At 32.4% G+C, this 19496-nt stretch overlaps 2 protein-coding genes across 2 annotated transcripts in view; both read left to right on the plus strand.

The window, feature by feature from the left end:
* The window catches only part of LOC118747292 (integral membrane protein GPR155-like), a 346226-nt gene that overhangs the window by 115056 nt on the left and 211674 nt on the right, over nt 1–19496 (plus strand). The window lies entirely within an intron of this gene.
* The window catches only part of LOC118747078 (transient receptor potential cation channel subfamily A member 1-like), an 87196-nt gene that overhangs the window by 34463 nt on the left and 33237 nt on the right, over nt 1–19496 (plus strand). Inside the window, exons 4-7 of the mRNA XM_036481071.1 lie at nt 13227–13383; nt 13490–13580; nt 14905–15100; nt 17947–18054. Coding sequence (XP_036336964.1) covers nt 13227–13383; nt 13490–13580; nt 14905–15100; nt 17947–18054 — 552 coding nt within the window. The remainder of the gene's footprint in view (nt 1–13226; nt 13384–13489; nt 13581–14904; nt 15101–17946; nt 18055–19496) is intronic.

The following is a 19496-nucleotide window of genomic DNA, read 5'->3' on the forward strand; positions in this document are numbered from 1 at the left end:
ACAATCCATCCATTACTGATGATGTAATGTGGAACGATTTTCCGTCATCCCTTCTCAAATTTGCTTTGGAGACAAACCGGTTTCGGCGTTGTCCCATCCTCAGTGTCATTTTTCATGATGCAAAGATTTGAAAAAAATTAATACATTTTTTATGTGTTCGAATTTAACCTTAAATAACTATTGGAGGAGTGAATTTATGGAAGATCATTACACTGTTTCTATACTGCCTTCTATTTCCTGCAAAACTTTATATCGCATATTCCGATAAGTAGACTTAAAAACTAGTTCTAAAGCTTCAAAACTTAAAAAAAATGTTTCGTGAGTTATTTATATGGAAAATATAAATAAAAGGTAAATTCACGACTAAAATCCTTCTATTAAGGAATGCGCTATTAACGCGCTTGTTTTAAAAAACAAAGAAATATGATAAACAAGAAATAGATCTTTCATAATCGCAAAATGTTTAGGTATGACGATGGGTGTAAAGCGATTATGTGGGAGCTACGTTCAGAAGCGCCTTTTAAAAAATGTAGTACAGTGATTTCCAATGTCCATACCTACTTAGTTATGAAATGTTCCAACTATAAAATAATTTCATCAACAAAACAAACAAAATTTTAAAAACAAACTAAAAATGAAATTAAATAAAAAAATTGTGTATATGGAAAACAATACATAATTTACAATAATTGAACCTGCAAAATAGACATACAAACATTTGACTAAATATTGTACTTACAAGTGAATACGAATACACAGTGCATGCGCATGCACTCATGTTCGTAGTGAAAAGTACTCGTAAAATGAAAAATACATCAAAACGCGATGTTGTTGTACGACCAATACGTTGTTTAATTAATGGATGTGCGCGAGGTGCCGAACTTAGCGTAGCTGCGCCACTCAAACTATCGACACAGTGGACACGAATGTTGCGGATGCAGACAACACCAAAGATACGGCCTGATGAATTACTGCAGGTAAATTACATTTTTTTTGTAGCTGCTTGATAGAAATGATACAGAAAGTTACCAAAACCCGTAAGAAGCATTGCATTTACTAGTCGGATAAATGTGAGTGAAATTGAAAAATTTACAAGAGTGCAATGCAAACAAAACCCAGCAAATCTGTTACTATGTACATATCTATGTATGTACGATAAGTATTCCGTGAAATAACGGTGCGTGTTAGCCTTCCCGTTCGTTCATTTTGATTGATGTGTTCACTGAATGGTTTTGTTAAACTTTATGATTTACGATGTTGCACACAGAGTATGGCTGTGTCTGGGCACACATCTTGCTTTCGATAAAGGATATCAGTATGTGAACAGATCATGCCGCATATGGCATCATATTAAATTCAATGGTAACTAAATGTTATTAGCAATGTTAGAACAAAGTGTAAGACAAGATAATGTAAGGAGCGTAAATAATTATTTAGCAGCTACGAAAGCTCTTCCAAAGTTCATAAGTTTTCTACATTAAAGCTTTACAAAGGGTGCCAAAATATTGCAATTTAGTGTGTAGGCTAGGAAGGAGTTAATAAAAAACTCGAGAATTCTTACTCACCTTAATTACTTATGTGTATGCATATTAGGGTGGTCCAAAAATGCATGTGAGAAAAGGAAAGTCGGAATAGTAATGCTTTCATCATAAAAAAAATATATATATATTTACCTCTGTTTTCCTTTAATCCAAAAAATATTTAGAGATCGCTCAAAGTTTCCCATATAAACTATTTTTCGTAGAAATGGTATAGAATCCTGAAAATCAATATTTTTCAATCAGCAAACTATATTCCTATCCCTAGTTGCTCAACTAATTAAATTTAAAATAATTTTAACTTAATTTAAATTTTTAATAGTTTTAAATGATTATTTAAATTATAAAGTTAATTTCAAATTTTGATTTTTAATAGTTTGAAATAATAATTTAACAATTTTTTCTCTATCCCCCTTTCGCATTTTTGGAGGTTTTTGGGGTACCTATAAAAAATAAATAGTTAATATTATAAAATGGTTAAATAAATAAATATTTGGGAAACAGAGTGGTAGATTGATTAATATGAATTTTCTTGGATTCTACGAAAATTTTTTTCCATATAAAATCTATTGAAAACTTTGAGCGCTTTTAATATCTTTTTATTTAAAAAAAAACAGTATATTTTTTCGGTGTAGAACAATCCTAGGAAGCGAGAGCACTAAAATTTCGACCTACCTTTTTTACCACGCTAGTGTATTTTATAGTCGACAAAGCAATTATTATAAATAAGTTGTCGGGGTTGTGTGGTACGGCTTCCGTGTTTATATGCCACGCTTTTTTCATCCCGAGAAGAGCATGAGATGGCGCTTGCTATGTAAATGCACTAGGGTGGTCTTTTGTATATGAGCAAATCCTAGCGCAAAAGCATCCTTAGTGCAAAAAAGTTATAAATTAAAAAAATGTTGTTGTAAAAGCTCAAAACACGCATGGGACTCTACATATATGTTGCACAATAGCAGAAATACACCGACAGCTGGAGCAAGAAGAAGCAAGGCGAATAAGCTGCGTATAGAAGTAAGACTTGACTATGGCCGAAATGAAATTCGCTAAAGCAACGGCACTGTTCTTTCATAGGTCGTAAACGCATCTGGTACGCTATGGACGTTAAATTCGTCTATGTGAGACCTCTTATGGTCAGCCAGCATAACCTAACCTAACCTAATTTAGTTTTTATTGGTGTCTAAAAGTTTTGGTAGGTCGAAATAAGTAGTGAGTCACGTAGATATGTACTTTTGAAATGAAAATTGCTTGTGCAGTAGCTTAGTCATTCACAAATATCTAATAAAATTACAATTAAGAGTTATAATTTTTCAAAAAAAAAAGAAACTCAAATGTATTTGCACAAAAATGCTCTTTTGTGGTATTTTCAACTCATTCCAGTTGTCGAATGGCCATGACTAGCGCTAAACTATTTTGGTGGAAGCCATAAAGTATACCAAATTATATGGTTCCCGAGGGAAAATTTTTACTATTTTTTTTTTTGTGTGGAGCATGAGAAGTTTGTATCTATGTACATATAGATATTGGCTTCGGGTAAAAATGTTTCGCTAGACTTGCTAAAATTGTATTCAGCCGCTTAGCTAACATTTCTGCTTAAATTTAATCTAATTTAGGTGTATGTATGTTTTTGTATAATTTATGAACTTTTGTAAACACAATAAATCACCATGACTAGGCATTTTCTGTCACCTAGTTTGTTTAGGCCAAGACACATTGAACGGGTAGTATCAGTATAGCAGCTGATTTGATTTTTTTCAAATTATTTGGTCTTGAAAATGTCAAATATTTTTAATTTATTCTCACAAAAATTCTAAATTGTTAAAATCTATTTACATGTGAAACCTGTTTCCATACAATATAAGCGATTGAATAGCTGCTTCAGGAACGCTCGCCCAACTCAACAGGACAACCGCTGATTACTGGGCCTTGCAAAGAATGGAGCAATGTTTCGAGAAGCAAACAAATTTACTTAGAAAGAAAGATGCAACAATTTTAATTTTTTCCCAATTTGAATATTTTTTTTATTTTACATGGCACGCTTTGTTTTAGACGGAAAAAAGTCAGAACAGGTTTTGACACTTTCGATACCAGAAGCAAAAACAAAATACACGCAAATGTTGTTATTGCTCTAATGCTCCTACCTGTTTGATATGCCTTGGTTTAGGCTAATGGCCTGTGTAATTAATTAATTTCAATATTCATACTGCTCTCTATTAGCGTGGTATTTTATTTAGCTAGTCTACAGCGGCCGACGTCGCCAAATATATAGATAAAGCTACACAATACGATCCGATAGAGCTCAGGTTTAGTCCCTGGTACCGGCCTTGAAAAAGCGTCTCACAAAAACCATCTGCTGCATTGAGTCGGCGTAAAACTATAGGTATCTGAATTTGTGTGTCAACCTCAAGACATACAGCATAAATTGGCCCAACGCTTATCAAAATGCTTGAAGTCCATTAAAAAAAAAGGTCAAGAAATCCCAATGGTATTCGTGGTCCTTATTATTGGCATTAAAGCTGTGGTTTTCAATTTTCACAAAAGGTTCTGCCTGCACGACCGCCTAATGAATGGTTATATTTTTTAAAATTTCTCGCCCAATGAAACGCTATTACATAGATAATTATGAAAACGCCGTTCTCACGAAAAATTGCCAGATTTATTTGTAATTGAACGTTGTTGGATTTCCGAATGAATTGATACGCACAGATCAGTGAGGTGATTGACGCTTAAAGATCAACCTCACTGAATTTCTTGTACTTCTTTTTTCCCCCCTTCTACAGTCGGTTATAATTTCTAATCCAAATTAAATGTAAATAAACTCTCGCGCACTTCACTGCCATTGCATTCTTCTATGTAACCCACTAACAGGCCAATTTAGGGAAAAAGCGTCCGCTGGAATTAAGGCTCAGACGTGTATAAATTGTGACCATAGAATTGTCTACGTCACTTGTGGTAAAGAATGGAATTTTAATTGCCTTCAATGCGTAACATCTCCAGCTCCACAAGACGAAAGTGCATTGGAGGACACGACCGCCAAAGGCATTTAACTAATACGTGCACATACCCGACTTTGCCAAATAACCGCACACAGTATCCAATGGGACGCAGTTTAATTACGCAATGCAGTGTACAGCTTCGCTAACGCGGCATTGAACAACTGAAGAGTGAAATCCGAATGCAAAGGAGCAAAAAACTTAAATCAACTTCTACGTTGTTATAGACTACGGTTTTTAGCCGTAAGCCACATGAACGTATACCGACATCCATACATATATACATGTATACATACATATGCATATTGTACTAGAACTAATATTACTATTATATAACAAGAATAAGTACTTGCAGAAAACGAAAGGCCCAATCGCAGATAGGAAAATAGAGGAGACTTTTTAATGACTAACTACTTTGATGCAGAGACCCAGAATAATAATTATTTCATGGTGGAGTTTTAAAAAAGTGATTTAAATTTTCGTAAGAATTATTAAAGTCGTTTGGTAATAATTATGTGTGAGAGAAATTTTTTAAGCCATCGATTATTATTATTTTAAGACTTGTATAATAAAAGTCTTTTTATAATATTTATTAGCGAGAAAAATATTTTTACGTCTTCAAAGACTTTTGTTTTGAGACTTATATTATAAAAGTCTTGTCATAATAATTATAATTGAGATAAGTATTTTCAATCCTTCAAAGACTTTTATTTTGAGACCTTTTCCACAAAAGTCTTTTCATAATAATTATGCCCAGTTAGGGACTAGATTGGAACTATATTATATATATAATCCCGACCTGTTCCCAAACTAAGCCCCAAATGGTCCCAAACTAAGCCCCAACTGTTGTCAAACTACGCTCCGTATAGTCCCGAACTAGTCCCCAACTAGCCCCGAGCTGGTCTCCAACTAACCCGAAATCGTCCTGAACAATCCCCGTCTTTTAAGACTTAAAGAATTGATTCGCACTCAAAATTATTATGAAACGACTTTTATAATATAAGTCTCCAAATAAAAGTCTTTGAAGACCTAAAAATATTTATCTCAATGATAATTATTATCAAAGGACTTATATAATATAAGTCTCAAAATAAAAGTCTTTGAAGACTTAAAAATATTTATCTCTCTGATATATATTATGAAAAGTTTTTTATTATACAAGTCTTAAAATAATAGTTATCGATGACTTAAAAATTTGTTCTTACACATAATTATTATCACAAGACTTTAATAATTTTTACGAAAATTTGGATGACTTTTTTAAATAATTACTATGATAATATATAATAGTATAATAACATAATCCTAACCTTAATTTTAATCTTTCTTAATCTTAGCCTTAAGCTAAACCTTAATCTGAATCTTAATATCCGAGCCTACATAAGAATTAAATGCCTTTCAGTCAATGCATTCTTATAGTTTCGAGCATTTTGATTGATCTTAGAAAATTATATGGACCGCATTTCATTTTCTTACCTGTTATTTCTTTGGGAAAAATAAATGTTCGATGCGAGAAAAGAGCGGAGATTAATGGAGGATAATTACTATACCAAATACTAAAATCTGAGTCAAGCTCAGGTTGCATTCCAGGATTTTTATTTTTATTTTTTTTTTTGACGTAGACTTATATTAATACAAACATACGTAGTTGTCTGCAAAATATATTCGTATTATATGAAAATAAAAATTTTATGAGCCATTTATTTTGAAAGTGGAAAAAGTCATTTCATGCCGTTGGGCTTCGGTATCTGAAAGCGAGTGTTATTCGTTCAACTTCATATGCTAAAGGTTAAAGGTGTTGTCATTTGTTTAAAAGTATGACGGTAGAACGATTTACAGATGCATTCAGTTAGAAGTAACCAGCGATTTAAGCACAAGAAGTAAAAATCACTTATGACACCTTCAAAATAAACGGCTCATATAATGTAAGTTTACATAAAAATGTCAGTCGAGCTATGTAGCCAGCAAACTGTCCGTTACTGTGAGCTCAACTTGGATGCAGCTGCTGCTGACAATTTTAAGTAGCCCCACAAACTTATTAAAACTCATACCAATGTATTGTCGTACATATATAAGCATAAATATTATATATTTATACACATATGTATGTATACACTCTGGATATATGCGGGAAAAAATGTCTTATAAATACATATGTACTTAGGAAATGTGTTGATTGCACTTGCCATTAAGATATTCATTCGTCCATCTCTCAATGTTGTAGTTTTTATTGCAATTTTCACTAACACATTTCACGATATCACAAGAATAAATGCAACTCATTTTTAACTGCTCGGTCAATTTCTATTGCACGTATACTATCGTCTGCATGCACACATATGTGTAGGGTGGTCCAAAAATGCATGTGAAAAAGTAAAGTCGGAATTTTTATGCTCTAAACCCTTAGGATTGTTCTATACAGGAAAAAATATACCCCTATTTTTTATTTTGAAATCAAAAAATATTTAGAGGTTGTTCAAAGCGCTCAAAGTTTCCCATGTATTTTATATTGGGAAAAAACCACTTTTCGGAGAAGTGGTATACAATTCTTGAAAAGTAATACAATTCGATCCGAAAACTTTGTTTCTCTTCATTGAGATTCCCAATAATAATACGCAATTATTTATTTAACAATTTTTTCATAGTAACTATATTTTATAGGTCCGCCAAAACCCCCAGAAAATGCCACAAAATTCAATGGGGGGATGAATAAAAAATTTTTAGTATTAAAAATTGGTTAGATAAACAATTGGGTATTGCTACTGGAAGTCTCCTAAACGAAAATATTGATTTTGAAGAATTCGATACCATTTCTACGAAAAGTTGTTTTTTTCCATATAAAATACATGAAAATCTTTGAGCGCTTTGAGCAACCTTTAAAAATTTTTTGATTTCAAAATAAAAAATAGGGGTATATTTTTTCGATATAGAACAGTCCTAGGGGTTGAGAGCTTTAAAATTCCGACTTTATCTGTTTTGGACCACCCTAATATATACACACATACGTCTGCATTTTAAGAAACTGCATATCTCAATCATTTTTAGTTTCTTCTTCCGATTTTGTATGTATGAATTTTTTCTGCTATAAATGCATTCATCCGAGCACATTAGAGTGGTCCAATTTTTGTATGGTGGAAAAAATGTCATCCTACATAACGGGATATTTGTAATATCTATACCAACTTTAAATTTTCTACTGCAACCAATAGAGGGTGCTCAATGACCTTGAAATGCGCTACTGGGTCGCTGTGAAACCGGCAAAAATATTGGTGATTTTTATAAAAAGCTACTGTTTCTGTGACTACCGAAGCTTGTGATTTTTTTTAGATAATTTAAATTTGAAATGTTATTGGGTTGCTTAACCAAATGTTTGATTAATGTATGCACACAATACTTCTAGAGTAAAATATAGGCATCATGAGCGTCCCCTAAATTTATATTTAGAAACGTAAAGTTTGGTACTAGCACCTCTTTCAGCAAGAGAAAAAAATTTGGAAGGTGCCCAAACCCTACATCTAAAAATTTTGTTTCGACCACTCTAATGCACATGTAAATAATTGTCCTTTAATTGCTCTTCTCACCATTGACATACGGTATAACGCAAAAAAAACAACTGTTCTGAGTAGCTTTTAAATAGTTCTAGAGTTCCTGAGAAGGAAAAAAGAAAGTTTGCAAAATTACGCAGAAAAAAACTTTTTTTCAAAAAAGTAGAAAAAGTTGATTGTTTGAAAAAAAAATAAAAATAAACATTTTTCTGAGTAGCTTTTCAATAGTTGAGTAGTCCACTTGCAAACAGCGTTATGTGATTTTATAATAGAAAGCCATAAATTAAAAAAAAAACGACTACGAAAACAAGTAACATTTAAATTGATTTTTTTTACTATTACCTGAAAATTTGGATAAATAAGAGCCTTATAAAAGTATAACATAACATAACATAACATGGCATAAGATAACATTAGATGTCTATACGATCGATGGATACTTTATGGAAGTTTATAAATAAGTATGATAGCGACTTTTGGAAGAAGAGTTAACATTTGATGCTATTTTTTTCAGAATATAAAAAGATTTTGCACTGTGTTGTTAGTGGACATGAAACTACTTTAAATACTGGTACGTAATAAACCAAAAAGTAAGAAACGAAAAAATTTTACATAGCGCACTTTGCAAGTGGACTACTTAGTTCTAGAGGCCCTGAGAAGGAAAAAGAAAGTTTGCAAATATACGCCGAAAAAAACTTCTTTTTTTTTAAGTCGAAAAAGATGAATTTAAAAAAAAAAAATAAATAAAAATAAAAAATAATCTGAGTAGCTTTTCAATCGTTCATTTGCGTCATACCGTACACCAGCTTCCCATACATATTCTCACCTCGTCTTGGCAGCCGAGTGTATCTACTTTGTCCGTACGCTCTGGCGTGGACTCTTATTTCACAAAAAGTGGTAGTGCCATATATCAAGTGTGATTTGGACATCAGTTATCAGATTTCCGTTCTCGTCTTTACTACTGTAAAAGACACAAAATTCCTCTCAACGCTGCCAGAGAGGAAGTTTATCGAGGGGCCAAGCACTCGTATGCCTACTACAATTTTGCATTCACAATGCTCTTTGTAAAATCAAAAACCTGTATTTTTAAGGGGAAACAACCCATCCTAATGTGAATACGTTCACTAAGTACATACATATATTTATAAGTAGTTATATATATGAATATACATATGTATGTATGTGTTTGTGGCTAGATAAATATTTGCAGTTGCATTTAACTGCTCGGTGTGTTTTTTTCTAATTTACCACAAGCACAAGCTTTCACCAACAGCTGACAAATAGCCAATAAGCCAAGCGTGCATCTAGACGCAGAAGAGATGAACGAGTATGTATAAAGGATTTTAAGTGACCGATGACATGGCTGGACAATTACTTTGGTATATGCTGTAGGAATGAAGAACACATATTCGAAAACACGCACGAAGAAAAAACTCACTGCGGCCCGGTCCAGCACAACCCAAACCGAAACAAATATGTATTTACTTTAAGGAAAAATATAGCATTGCTGTTAATTATTTTACACAAGAAAATTTAAATAATACTTAATAAAAAATGGTTTTTTGGCGCTTACAACTTTGCAAAGCATCTCCTCAAATTTGTGGTGCGTGTCTTGATGTTGTTACACAAATGGAGGGCCTAAAGTTTTACGCCGCCGACGAACCGCAAATGAATTTTATGAGAAGCCTTTTCATCGCAGAAATACAATCGGAGGTCTGCCATTGCATGACGAGAAACAACTTTTTCTAACTTATATGTTGTTACTCAGACACAGCTGCCGAACCTTTTGCTACAATTTATTACTTTTTAGTGCGATTCCTCTGGGCGTTTGCTTCGCGGTTCTTAAATTGGCAAAGTTGCACACTCATAGCTTTTAGCGGGGCAAAAAAGGGAAAATTTTTATTCGAGTAAATGTTAGCCATAGATCACCCTATTGATGAGTTAATTGTAAAAATGTATATATTTACTATGTATAGATATACATATATGTATATTAGACTGTGTCAAATATAACGAATGTTTTTTTTCCTTTCGGTCCCGTACGAGAATTTCGTTGTCGGTCACAAAAAAATCTTCATTTTTCAGTTATCACTCCCAAAAATAAGAATTTTTAATGAAAAAAAATTGTTTTCCCTACTTTTTTTGATAATCAAATTAAATATGATAAATTGAAAGGGGTTACGAAATTGCCGATTCAATTTTGTATAATAAGTGCAAGTTTGAAGTAGCTAAGTTTTACCGTTGATTTTTGACCATTTGTTCAATGGACGGTTTTCTTTAATGTAACCAAGCCTTCGAAGAAGAAGAAAATAGCCCAATTCCGGTTTCACAAAAGCAATTTAAGTGAAAAATAATTTTTCACTTTCAGTTTCCATTATAAGTTTGAATAAAAAAATAATTTTTCACTTAAATTGCTTTCGTGAAACTGGCTATAACACCGTAGAAACGAATGCTGCAGTTTTCAATTAAAATCAATTTACACCATAATGTACTGTAAGTAAACTAAAACAAGTTTCTCGAAAATTCAAAAGCTTTTATTGTAATCCAATTCCGCGATTTCTGGGACTTGAAAAAAAGCGGGATCCCGAAATTCCGGCATTTGCATCCCTAATATGTGCACATGTGTGTATATTTACTTTCGCCATCCAAATGTTATAAGTATATGTATGTACATATATATAAGTTTGAAATTATAGTGCATATAAAATGGGTATTAATATAATGAATGTTAATGAAATTTTTCCCTATCCTACATACGGAAATTTAATGAGCTGAATTGCGTTAGAAAAAAATAAAACATTCATGGTACATTAGCGGTAGTACACTCTCGTTTAAATGAACGTCCGAAATAGTGAGCAACAAAATCCTGAGGTTCTGAAGAGTGGAAGCCTACATATCCCAACTATGTGAACAAACGGTTTTTCCAAGAATTTATTTTCGAATGGTGTTCTTCTCCGAAAAAAGCGATTCGGAGCGATTTTTTAATGCGAGGTGTATTCAAATTGTGCTAGATGCTGGAACCAGCTATATTGGTGATCGTCCTCGAAATTATCAAAGTTCCGTAATAATTTCTGCAATTTTCCAGCATTATTTTGGAAGGAGCAGATTCACTTGCATAGCTCGCAATGAAATTCAAAGCTTTAACTCGAGAAATGTGAAGTAGCAAGTAGTCACTTTTAAACAAGTAAGTAGTTCAAGACTATCATCATCCAGACTATATCATTTCGTGACTAGTTTCGAACTATCCCGAAGTGATCCAGCACTAGTTCCAAAATGGTCCCGAAGTGGTTTTGAAAAAGTCGTAAACTTGTCCCAAAGGAATACCGAACCAGTCTTGAAACATTCCCAAAATGGTCCCTTACTAGTCTACAAATATTTCCAAGCTCGTCTCAAATATTCCAGTAATAGTCGTGGACTAGTCGCGAAATCGTCCTGAGCTAGTCTCTAATGGTTCAGAACCATTTAGTTCGGAAATAGTCCTGAACAGGTCTCTAAATCGTCCCAAATGCATCCCGCACTAGTCTAGAAATGGTCCTGACTAGTGCTGAACTTGTTCTGAAATTACCCTGAACTAGCCCCACAATTATCCCGAACTAATTCCAAAATGTACATGAAATAGTCCTGAACTAATCTCGAATTGGTGCAGAACTAGTCCTAAAAGAGTTACCAAATACATAGTCGTGCACTAGTCTCTTATTTTTATTAAATTTTTTGTTTCTATTATGTGAACAAATATGTAGAAATAGTGAACCCCCCGCTTTTCTGAATTAGCTAAAATAATTGAGCCGCTACTGTATACATACATTTGGCTATCACCAGAGCTAGAATAGCTAGGGAATGCTAAAAAGAAAAATTAGAAGCAAAAAATGCATAACGCAGCTTAATTGGACATCATTTAAGTAATAAAAATTTGAAGGCTGCTGCTGCAGCAAAATTATGCACATACATATACACATCAGTTTGTGTAAAGTTAGTCTTAATAAAAGTTATAAAGAGGTTATGATTTAAGAGTATACTAATAAACATTTCTTTCATACTTCCTCTGATGGAAATGGACTTTGAAGTTAATAAAAACTTTTCTTAAACAGAAGTGAGTAGTCCACTTGCAAACAGCGTTATGTGATTTTATAATAGAAAGCCATAAATTTGAAAAAACGACTACGACAACAAGTAACATTTAAATTGAATCTTTTTTATCATTACCTGAAAACTGGATAAATAAGAGCATTATAAAATTATAACATAACATACCATGACATAAGATAATATTAACAGTCTACAAGACCTAAAACAGTTTTCTAGGTTCATCAGAAGATGGATACTTTTGAAAGTTTATAAATAAGTATGATAGCGACTTTTGGAAGAAGAGTTAATATTTTATGCTATTTTTTCCGAATATAAAAAGATTTTGCACTGTGTTGTTAGTGGACATGAAACTGCTTTAAATACTGGTACGTAATCCACTAAAAACTAAAAATCGAAAAAATTGTACATAGCGCCCTCTGCAAGTGGACTACTCAAGTCAACAAATTTGTTTATAATTTCATAATGTATAACTATATCCTTAAACCCAGCGTGCTTAGCCAAGCATTTTTAAGAGTTAAATATCTCAACTTATCTTAGGAGTAGTGCAGTCATGAAATTTTCCTATGTGTAAAATTTAAGCTACATTGGATCCCATCGCATAAAAATTACCACATTTGATTTGTGGTCGCTATATACTCGCTTACACACTTTTGGTATGCCATCATAAGGCATCTCACAGAATAAATAACCCAACATTAGTTATTCTGCGGACAACTTAAAAAGGTTGCGCATACGCTCCGGTGTCCTGCAGTAAATGTATTCATTCATGAACATGGAAATATTTCGTGGAAAGTAATTAATACAGGTTACCGGATTTGTTGACATTTTATTCGCTGCCAAAGCTTACTCATAATCTTTACTCAGAAATTTTATTGCGGCTTTCAGCTTTACCTGTGACCAATACATTTAGATAAATATAATTATACAAACATACATACTTATGTATAAGTACATATAGTATTAGTATCGAGCTTCTAAAAAATTTTATATATTTTATGTATTTCTTAAATGCGTTTGCACTGAATTCGTTGTTGATTATCGGTGTGTCTTCTCATTTTTTACAGGCAGCAGAATCAGGAAATTTGGATGAGTTTAAGCGTCTATATCAAGCGGATAATGGTCGTTTGTCTATAAAAGATGGCAAGGGACGAACAGCTGCGCATCAAGCAGCAGCACGAAATCGTGTGAATATATTGAGATATATAAATGATCAGCATGGCAGTAAGTTAATTGGATATCACGTCCATAATTCTACTATTTTATGTGGAATAGATTGTGCGACAAATTTTCATTTTATTTAATTGCAATATTTTTTATTTTCTTACAGATTTTAACGCAAAGGATAATGCAGGAAATACTCCACTACATGCGGCAGTTGAAAACGATTCGTATGAAGCGCTTAGTTATTTGCTGTCCCTGTAAGTTTCAAAAGAAATTATAAGCTTTTTAGAAATAAAAAAAAAATAAAATATCTCGGACTGTTAGTATTCACCTAAAGAGTGAGAACTTTGCCAGTTAATATTAATCGCTTGCAAAAATGCATGTTTTCTAACATAGCTTAAATACTTTGTTAAACGGAAATTATTTGCATATATCCATCTAATAAAAGTTTGTCAGTGACAGTGTCTACTTCCCTTCGCAAAAACAAGTTCTAACTTCGAAATACATTTTGAATGTAATGATTCCACTCTCTATTGGAATCGCCAATGTTAACTGAGTTTTCTGCGTACTCATCCGCAGGTAAATGGCCTATTGGCAGTATATCTTAGCGTCGTACTTTACAATTTACCGTAAGTTTTTCGAGTGGTTCAGTATAGAGCATTTTAAGTTAATCCGGCCAGCGTTCTGGTCTGGTATCCGCCGCCCTGCATCCTCTCTGCGCATTAAATGAAGCAAAATTGTTCGAAGTAGTGAATATATTCTGGCCGACGTTGAGCCGCACATAGACCCATAGGTCCTTAACGTTGCCATTTGGGCTCGTTTTTACGCGTTAAAGTAGACATCTCAAAGAATGTCAACGCTTTTTGCGAATTTCAGCAGCAATTTTAGCTCCACTTTGGGGATGTAATACTGATGGATATCCATTACCTCAACCACTAGATTAAAAATTGCTGCTTACAAATATCTTTACTGACTAAATAAATATAAATTCTCTAACTCTTACTTAATTTCTGATAAAATATATATTTTTTTCCATACCTCAATAATTTACTTATGAAAAGTGGCGGCAAAACAAATAGAGCCGCGACATTTTAAAAAGTTTTGACTGTTTTTGTTTTTTATTTAAATTTTTTTCATTAAAATTTCAAACCCTTTACAAGAATTTTCAGAAAAAAATTTGGAATGCAATTTTATAGTCTATTTATTTTTAGTGTGATTTTTGATAAGTTTTTTTTCTGACGGTTTTACGCATTTTCTTCTATACAAAGTATCTTCGAACATTTTTTTATATAGAAAAAAATGCGAACAACGTCAGCAAAAAAAATATCAAAAATCAACAGATTTCTTTTGCTCCTTACAATTCTTACAATTCCGGTTAAAAAGTTTAAATTTTGATGAAACTTTGTTTAATTTTGCTATTTTTTGTACAAAGTTTACTTACGTGGTTTTTGTTTACAAAAAACATAATAAACAATAAAAAACAAAAATCAAAAAGCCAAACTTTATAAAAATTTGCGCCCCTATTTAGTTTTCCGCCAGTGTATGCATACGACTCTAATAAATTCCATCTTATCATCACAGTCCCGTCGATACTAGTTTACTCAACGAGAAGAAGCAAGCCCCGGTACATTTGGCAACCGAATTGAATAAGGTACATGCGCTACGGGTAATGGGTAATTACCGTAAAGTAATCGATATACAACAGGGTGGTGAGCACGGACGCACCGCATTGCATTTGGCCGCCATTTATGATCATGAGGAGTGCGCTAGGATATTGGTGAGTGTAAGCATGAACAAACATGAGAATGTTTTGTAAGTGAATATATGTATTGCACATGTAAATATGTATGTAAATACAAGCGCACTTAGATCTAACAAAAAATCTATATGACAAACTGATACAAAACCACGTAATTATACACACACCCTTTTGCCATAATAGGTACATTAGCCGTAACGGAGTTATTCTATGTCTCCATTGCGAGATTTACCTACTAAGATTTAATAAATTCAATTCTAATGCAAATTATCCCCATAGTCACAAATGGATATATTTGACTTTTACATTTCCAAGTATGTGACGTTTATTTACGTTGAATTTTATAAATACAGATGGACCGGCATTAGAATACAGAAAGGCAGTAAGAATGCACCTACAGTGCAATCGCGTCAGTAGCAAGAAGAATGAGCCATAAAAGGACATTTTTGTTAAAAAGAAGCCATATTTCGTTCCTTTATCATTATTAGCTTCTTAGTTTTACTCGATTTTTTTCCCATTACTTTTTTATTAAAATCCAATATAAAAAAAAAAACATAATAAAGTAGATGATTTCTTAGTTGTTGTGATTTGCATGTTCGCAACTGTATGTTCAAAATATAAATGTCATTTGACTAATGTCGTGGGAATTTGAGATTGTCACACCCAACAAATTGTATTTATTGATTAATATTGTGCCCAATACTGCAAAACAAAAATGGCAGGTCAAAGCGAACAACAAGATAATGATAGAATGTGCGATAAAAGATGTAGAAGCTTCGATAACTTTCGATAAGAACATTCTAGAGTTGTCATGAGTGCCAACGCTTGTATATATATAAAGACGTTGCTACAGCTCACAGAAAGTTCAGTTGCGAATTACCACTTAGGGTGCAAGTACGAGTTACAGAGATCAACTGCCTGAACAAGTATTGTAAAAGTATTGGCTGTACAACAAAACTATTTGTACTGGATACCAAGCGAGAGTTTATTTAACAATCAAGTGAAACGGACCTAATAGATTTAGGGATTCAGCCATTTATTCAAAGATAATTGTAACAATTGGTGTCAAAAGAGGATTGTTAAATGAATCCAATGAGAGAAAGTTTTTGAATTGACGATGTTGTATGATTTGACGAGGCTGCCTCTCAAAAAGTAATTATCAAAGCAAGGATTAAACCAAGTGGAGCTACAATCACGGTTACAAGAATGTTGTTGAGGACGAGGAAAGAAGAAGAGCTGGAAGAGGCTGCTTCTGCATCAAAGGATATGCAGCAGTCATCAAGTAAAGTCTACTTGTTCTTCTACTCGTATTGATATGAGTACGTTAGTGGCTGCAATTTCATGCCAGATGCAAGCGCTAGAGTCACATATCCCTTCAACAGTGTCAGCGCAGGTGTCAATGCAATTGTGAGAGAAGCTGCAGAAAACTAATATACCATCGCAGCTGGATGTATGTGTATACCACGCAGCTTAAGGAAAATTTTGTCAAAGATAACGCGGAAGTCAAATAGAGAAAGAGAATAAAATCGAGGAGCAGCAAGATAAAATCGAGGCGCTTATTAAAGAGAAAGTGGACAATTTTACCGTTATGCTGTTCGCCTTTTAGAAGTTTAAGTTTTTTAAAAGTTAGGTTAAATTAAATTACAAAAACATATTAAAACAATGAAAATAAATAAATAAATTAAATTAAATTAGAAATAGAAATAAATTTAATCAAAAAAGAAGGAAATAGTATATGAAATTAAATTGAATTCAAAATATTTTTATTAAAAAAGACGAAAAAAAAATTTAAAAAATTGAATGGAATTTTAAGAATTAAATGAAATAAAAAATAAAAAAAACTTATAACAAGTCAAAACTAAAAAAAAAGAAAAATAAACAAAATAAATTTCTAAAAAGTAAATGAAATTAAAATAATACTTTCTCTTTTTTACAAAATAAAATCTAAAAAGTAAAAGAAAATAAATCTAAAAACAAAAAAACTTTTTAAAAATTACAAAAAAAACAAGTTTCTAAAAATTAAATGAAACTAAAAATTTAAAAACCAGAACAACCCAACCATTAAAAAGAACTAAATAAATCAAAGTTTTATTGAAAAAGAAAAAAAATTATATAAAATAAGTTTCTAAAAATTAAATTAAAATAAAAAATATGTACTACATATTATTAAAAAAGAAAATAAATTCCGCTGCACCAGGACTCGAGCTCGAATATCTCGATTGGCACGCCTGTGCTTTGCCCACACGGTCATTGTGGCTGTTGAAGTGACGCGAGCTAAATGATATACAGTGCTTTATCTCACAACAGCTTTACACCACGAGTAGTGAATGAAAGAGCTTTTCTTCTAAGTTTTTTGTGCTAGAATAACAAAAGTCTTTCGAACTATTTGTCTTGCCATCTGTCTTTCATTTGTATTACGAAAGACTTTTAACTATCTTAGCTAGAATTGCCCAGTAAATCTCGCAATGCAGACATAGTATTAATCTTCGTCATTTTGAGCATCCGTATAGCATTTTTTAAATCTTATTTTTTCTTTATGTAAATCCATTGGTTGGTCGTGTATAAAAATATTTATTATGTTCAACCCACAACCATGAGATCCCTACTTTATGCACATTTCCATATGTATGCGTTGACAAAGGCAAACAAATTAAAATCGTAAACTGTTAAACAAAATTCACTTATTTCTAATATTTTTTTTTACAACGTATTTTTTAACTTATTTTTCATTAACCAGTTACTATTTTTATTTTTATTTCACTTTTACTCTTTTAAAGTCATCATAGTTGTTGTCGTTGTTATTGTGTAGCGTCATTTGAACACCTTTTAATTCGTTGTGTATATATATCTGTCGTATATTCCAGATAACCGAATTTGAAGCATGTCCCCGTAAACCCTGCAACAATGGTTATTATCCCATACACGAAGCGGCTAAAAATGCCAGCTCCAAAACGATGGAGGTCTTCTTGCAGGCAAGTAAAAGCATAGTTGTGCACATACATGGATACAGACATACACTGGTGGCAGAAATAACAGACTCGGCTTATTTGGACCAGTTTTGGCTATATTTCATTTTTTTGTGTGGTTTAAATAAATAGTTTGAAATTTTGGTAAAAATGTGTTTGATTTTTTATAATTTTTGTACAAAGTTCGAAGTGTTAATATATGTATGTGGTGTTTGTTGTATAGCTAGCTAGAATTTTGTAAAAAAATATTACCCAGTAATATAAAGCGAGTCTATTATTTCTGCCATCAGTATACATATTTACATATGTATGTGCTAATTTATTTGCAATCATACACATGCACATTTAAACAGCCCATTAAAATGTGTAGTAAAATTACGCACCTTTGTTTGTGTATGTATTTTTGTCATTTGACCAGATGTACACCAAATCCACAATTTTTTTTTTGTTTATTGTCTTTTTTTCAAATGTTTATATATGTGCGCTCTACGTGAATAATGTTAACCACGTGCGGTCAATCCTTGTGTATTTTCCAATTTAGTTTTTGAAAACCGGTCAATTCTGCACAACCAACCCATTGTTAACTTATTTAGTAACATCCATACATACACGTACATATGTGTGTGGGGGCAATACAGTTTACGTATGCATACATATGTACTTGTAGCATTATGTCTTTCCTGCTTATTTGCATATCCCATTGTGAGTAGTCTGCAAATATTTGAAAATACTGGCCATCACCAAGTATGTAGATGATGGTCTCTTGAGTTATCTTAAAATAAGGGGTTCGTTTGCTGAGTTTACCCTGGTGTATACGTACATGTCAACTCAGTTTAAGCTTTTGCTTGTGTACATATGTATTAAACTTTTCACTCTTAGGGTCGTTTTCTCAAGTAATCTGTAACTTTAAAGCTCACTTTATATTTAAAGGTTGGATTAAAAATAAAGCTATATCTAAAGTTAAGCATTTCTATTACGGTTTTTGACAAAAGATTACTCACTGAAGACTTCATCGAATTTAGAACAAACTAGTAGATCAAAAAATTAGCTTCTATGTTTATTAAAAAGTAGTGTAATGACGAAAATCGCAGCTGAAGAGCTTGATTTTTTTATAAATTTGTATAACTACTCTGCAAAGAAACAAAAATGTTAGATAGGGCCTTTCTATATTAAGGCAACGATATGATCATTAAAATATAATAAAAAATATGTTTGATATAAGCGCCAAAAATGTATGTATAGGAAAAATTGTTCGATTAACGCATAAAAACTTTTTGTACATACGTACATATGTACATTAAAGTGGTCCAAAAATGTATGTAAAAAAAATAAGGTCGAATTTTTAATGCCGCCAGCCCCTAGGATTGTTCTATACCAAAACAAAATTATACCCCTATTTTTTTGTTTTGAAATAAAAAAAAAATTAGGGTGTGCTCAAAGCGCTCAAA

The sequence above is a fragment of the Rhagoletis pomonella genome, unplaced genomic scaffold, assembly GCF_013731165.1.
Source record: "Rhagoletis pomonella isolate Grant_MI unplaced genomic scaffold, Rhpom_1.0 Rhpom_scaffold_00011, whole genome shotgun sequence".
In the NCBI taxonomy this organism is placed as follows: Eukaryota; Metazoa; Arthropoda; class Insecta; order Diptera; family Tephritidae; genus Rhagoletis; species Rhagoletis pomonella.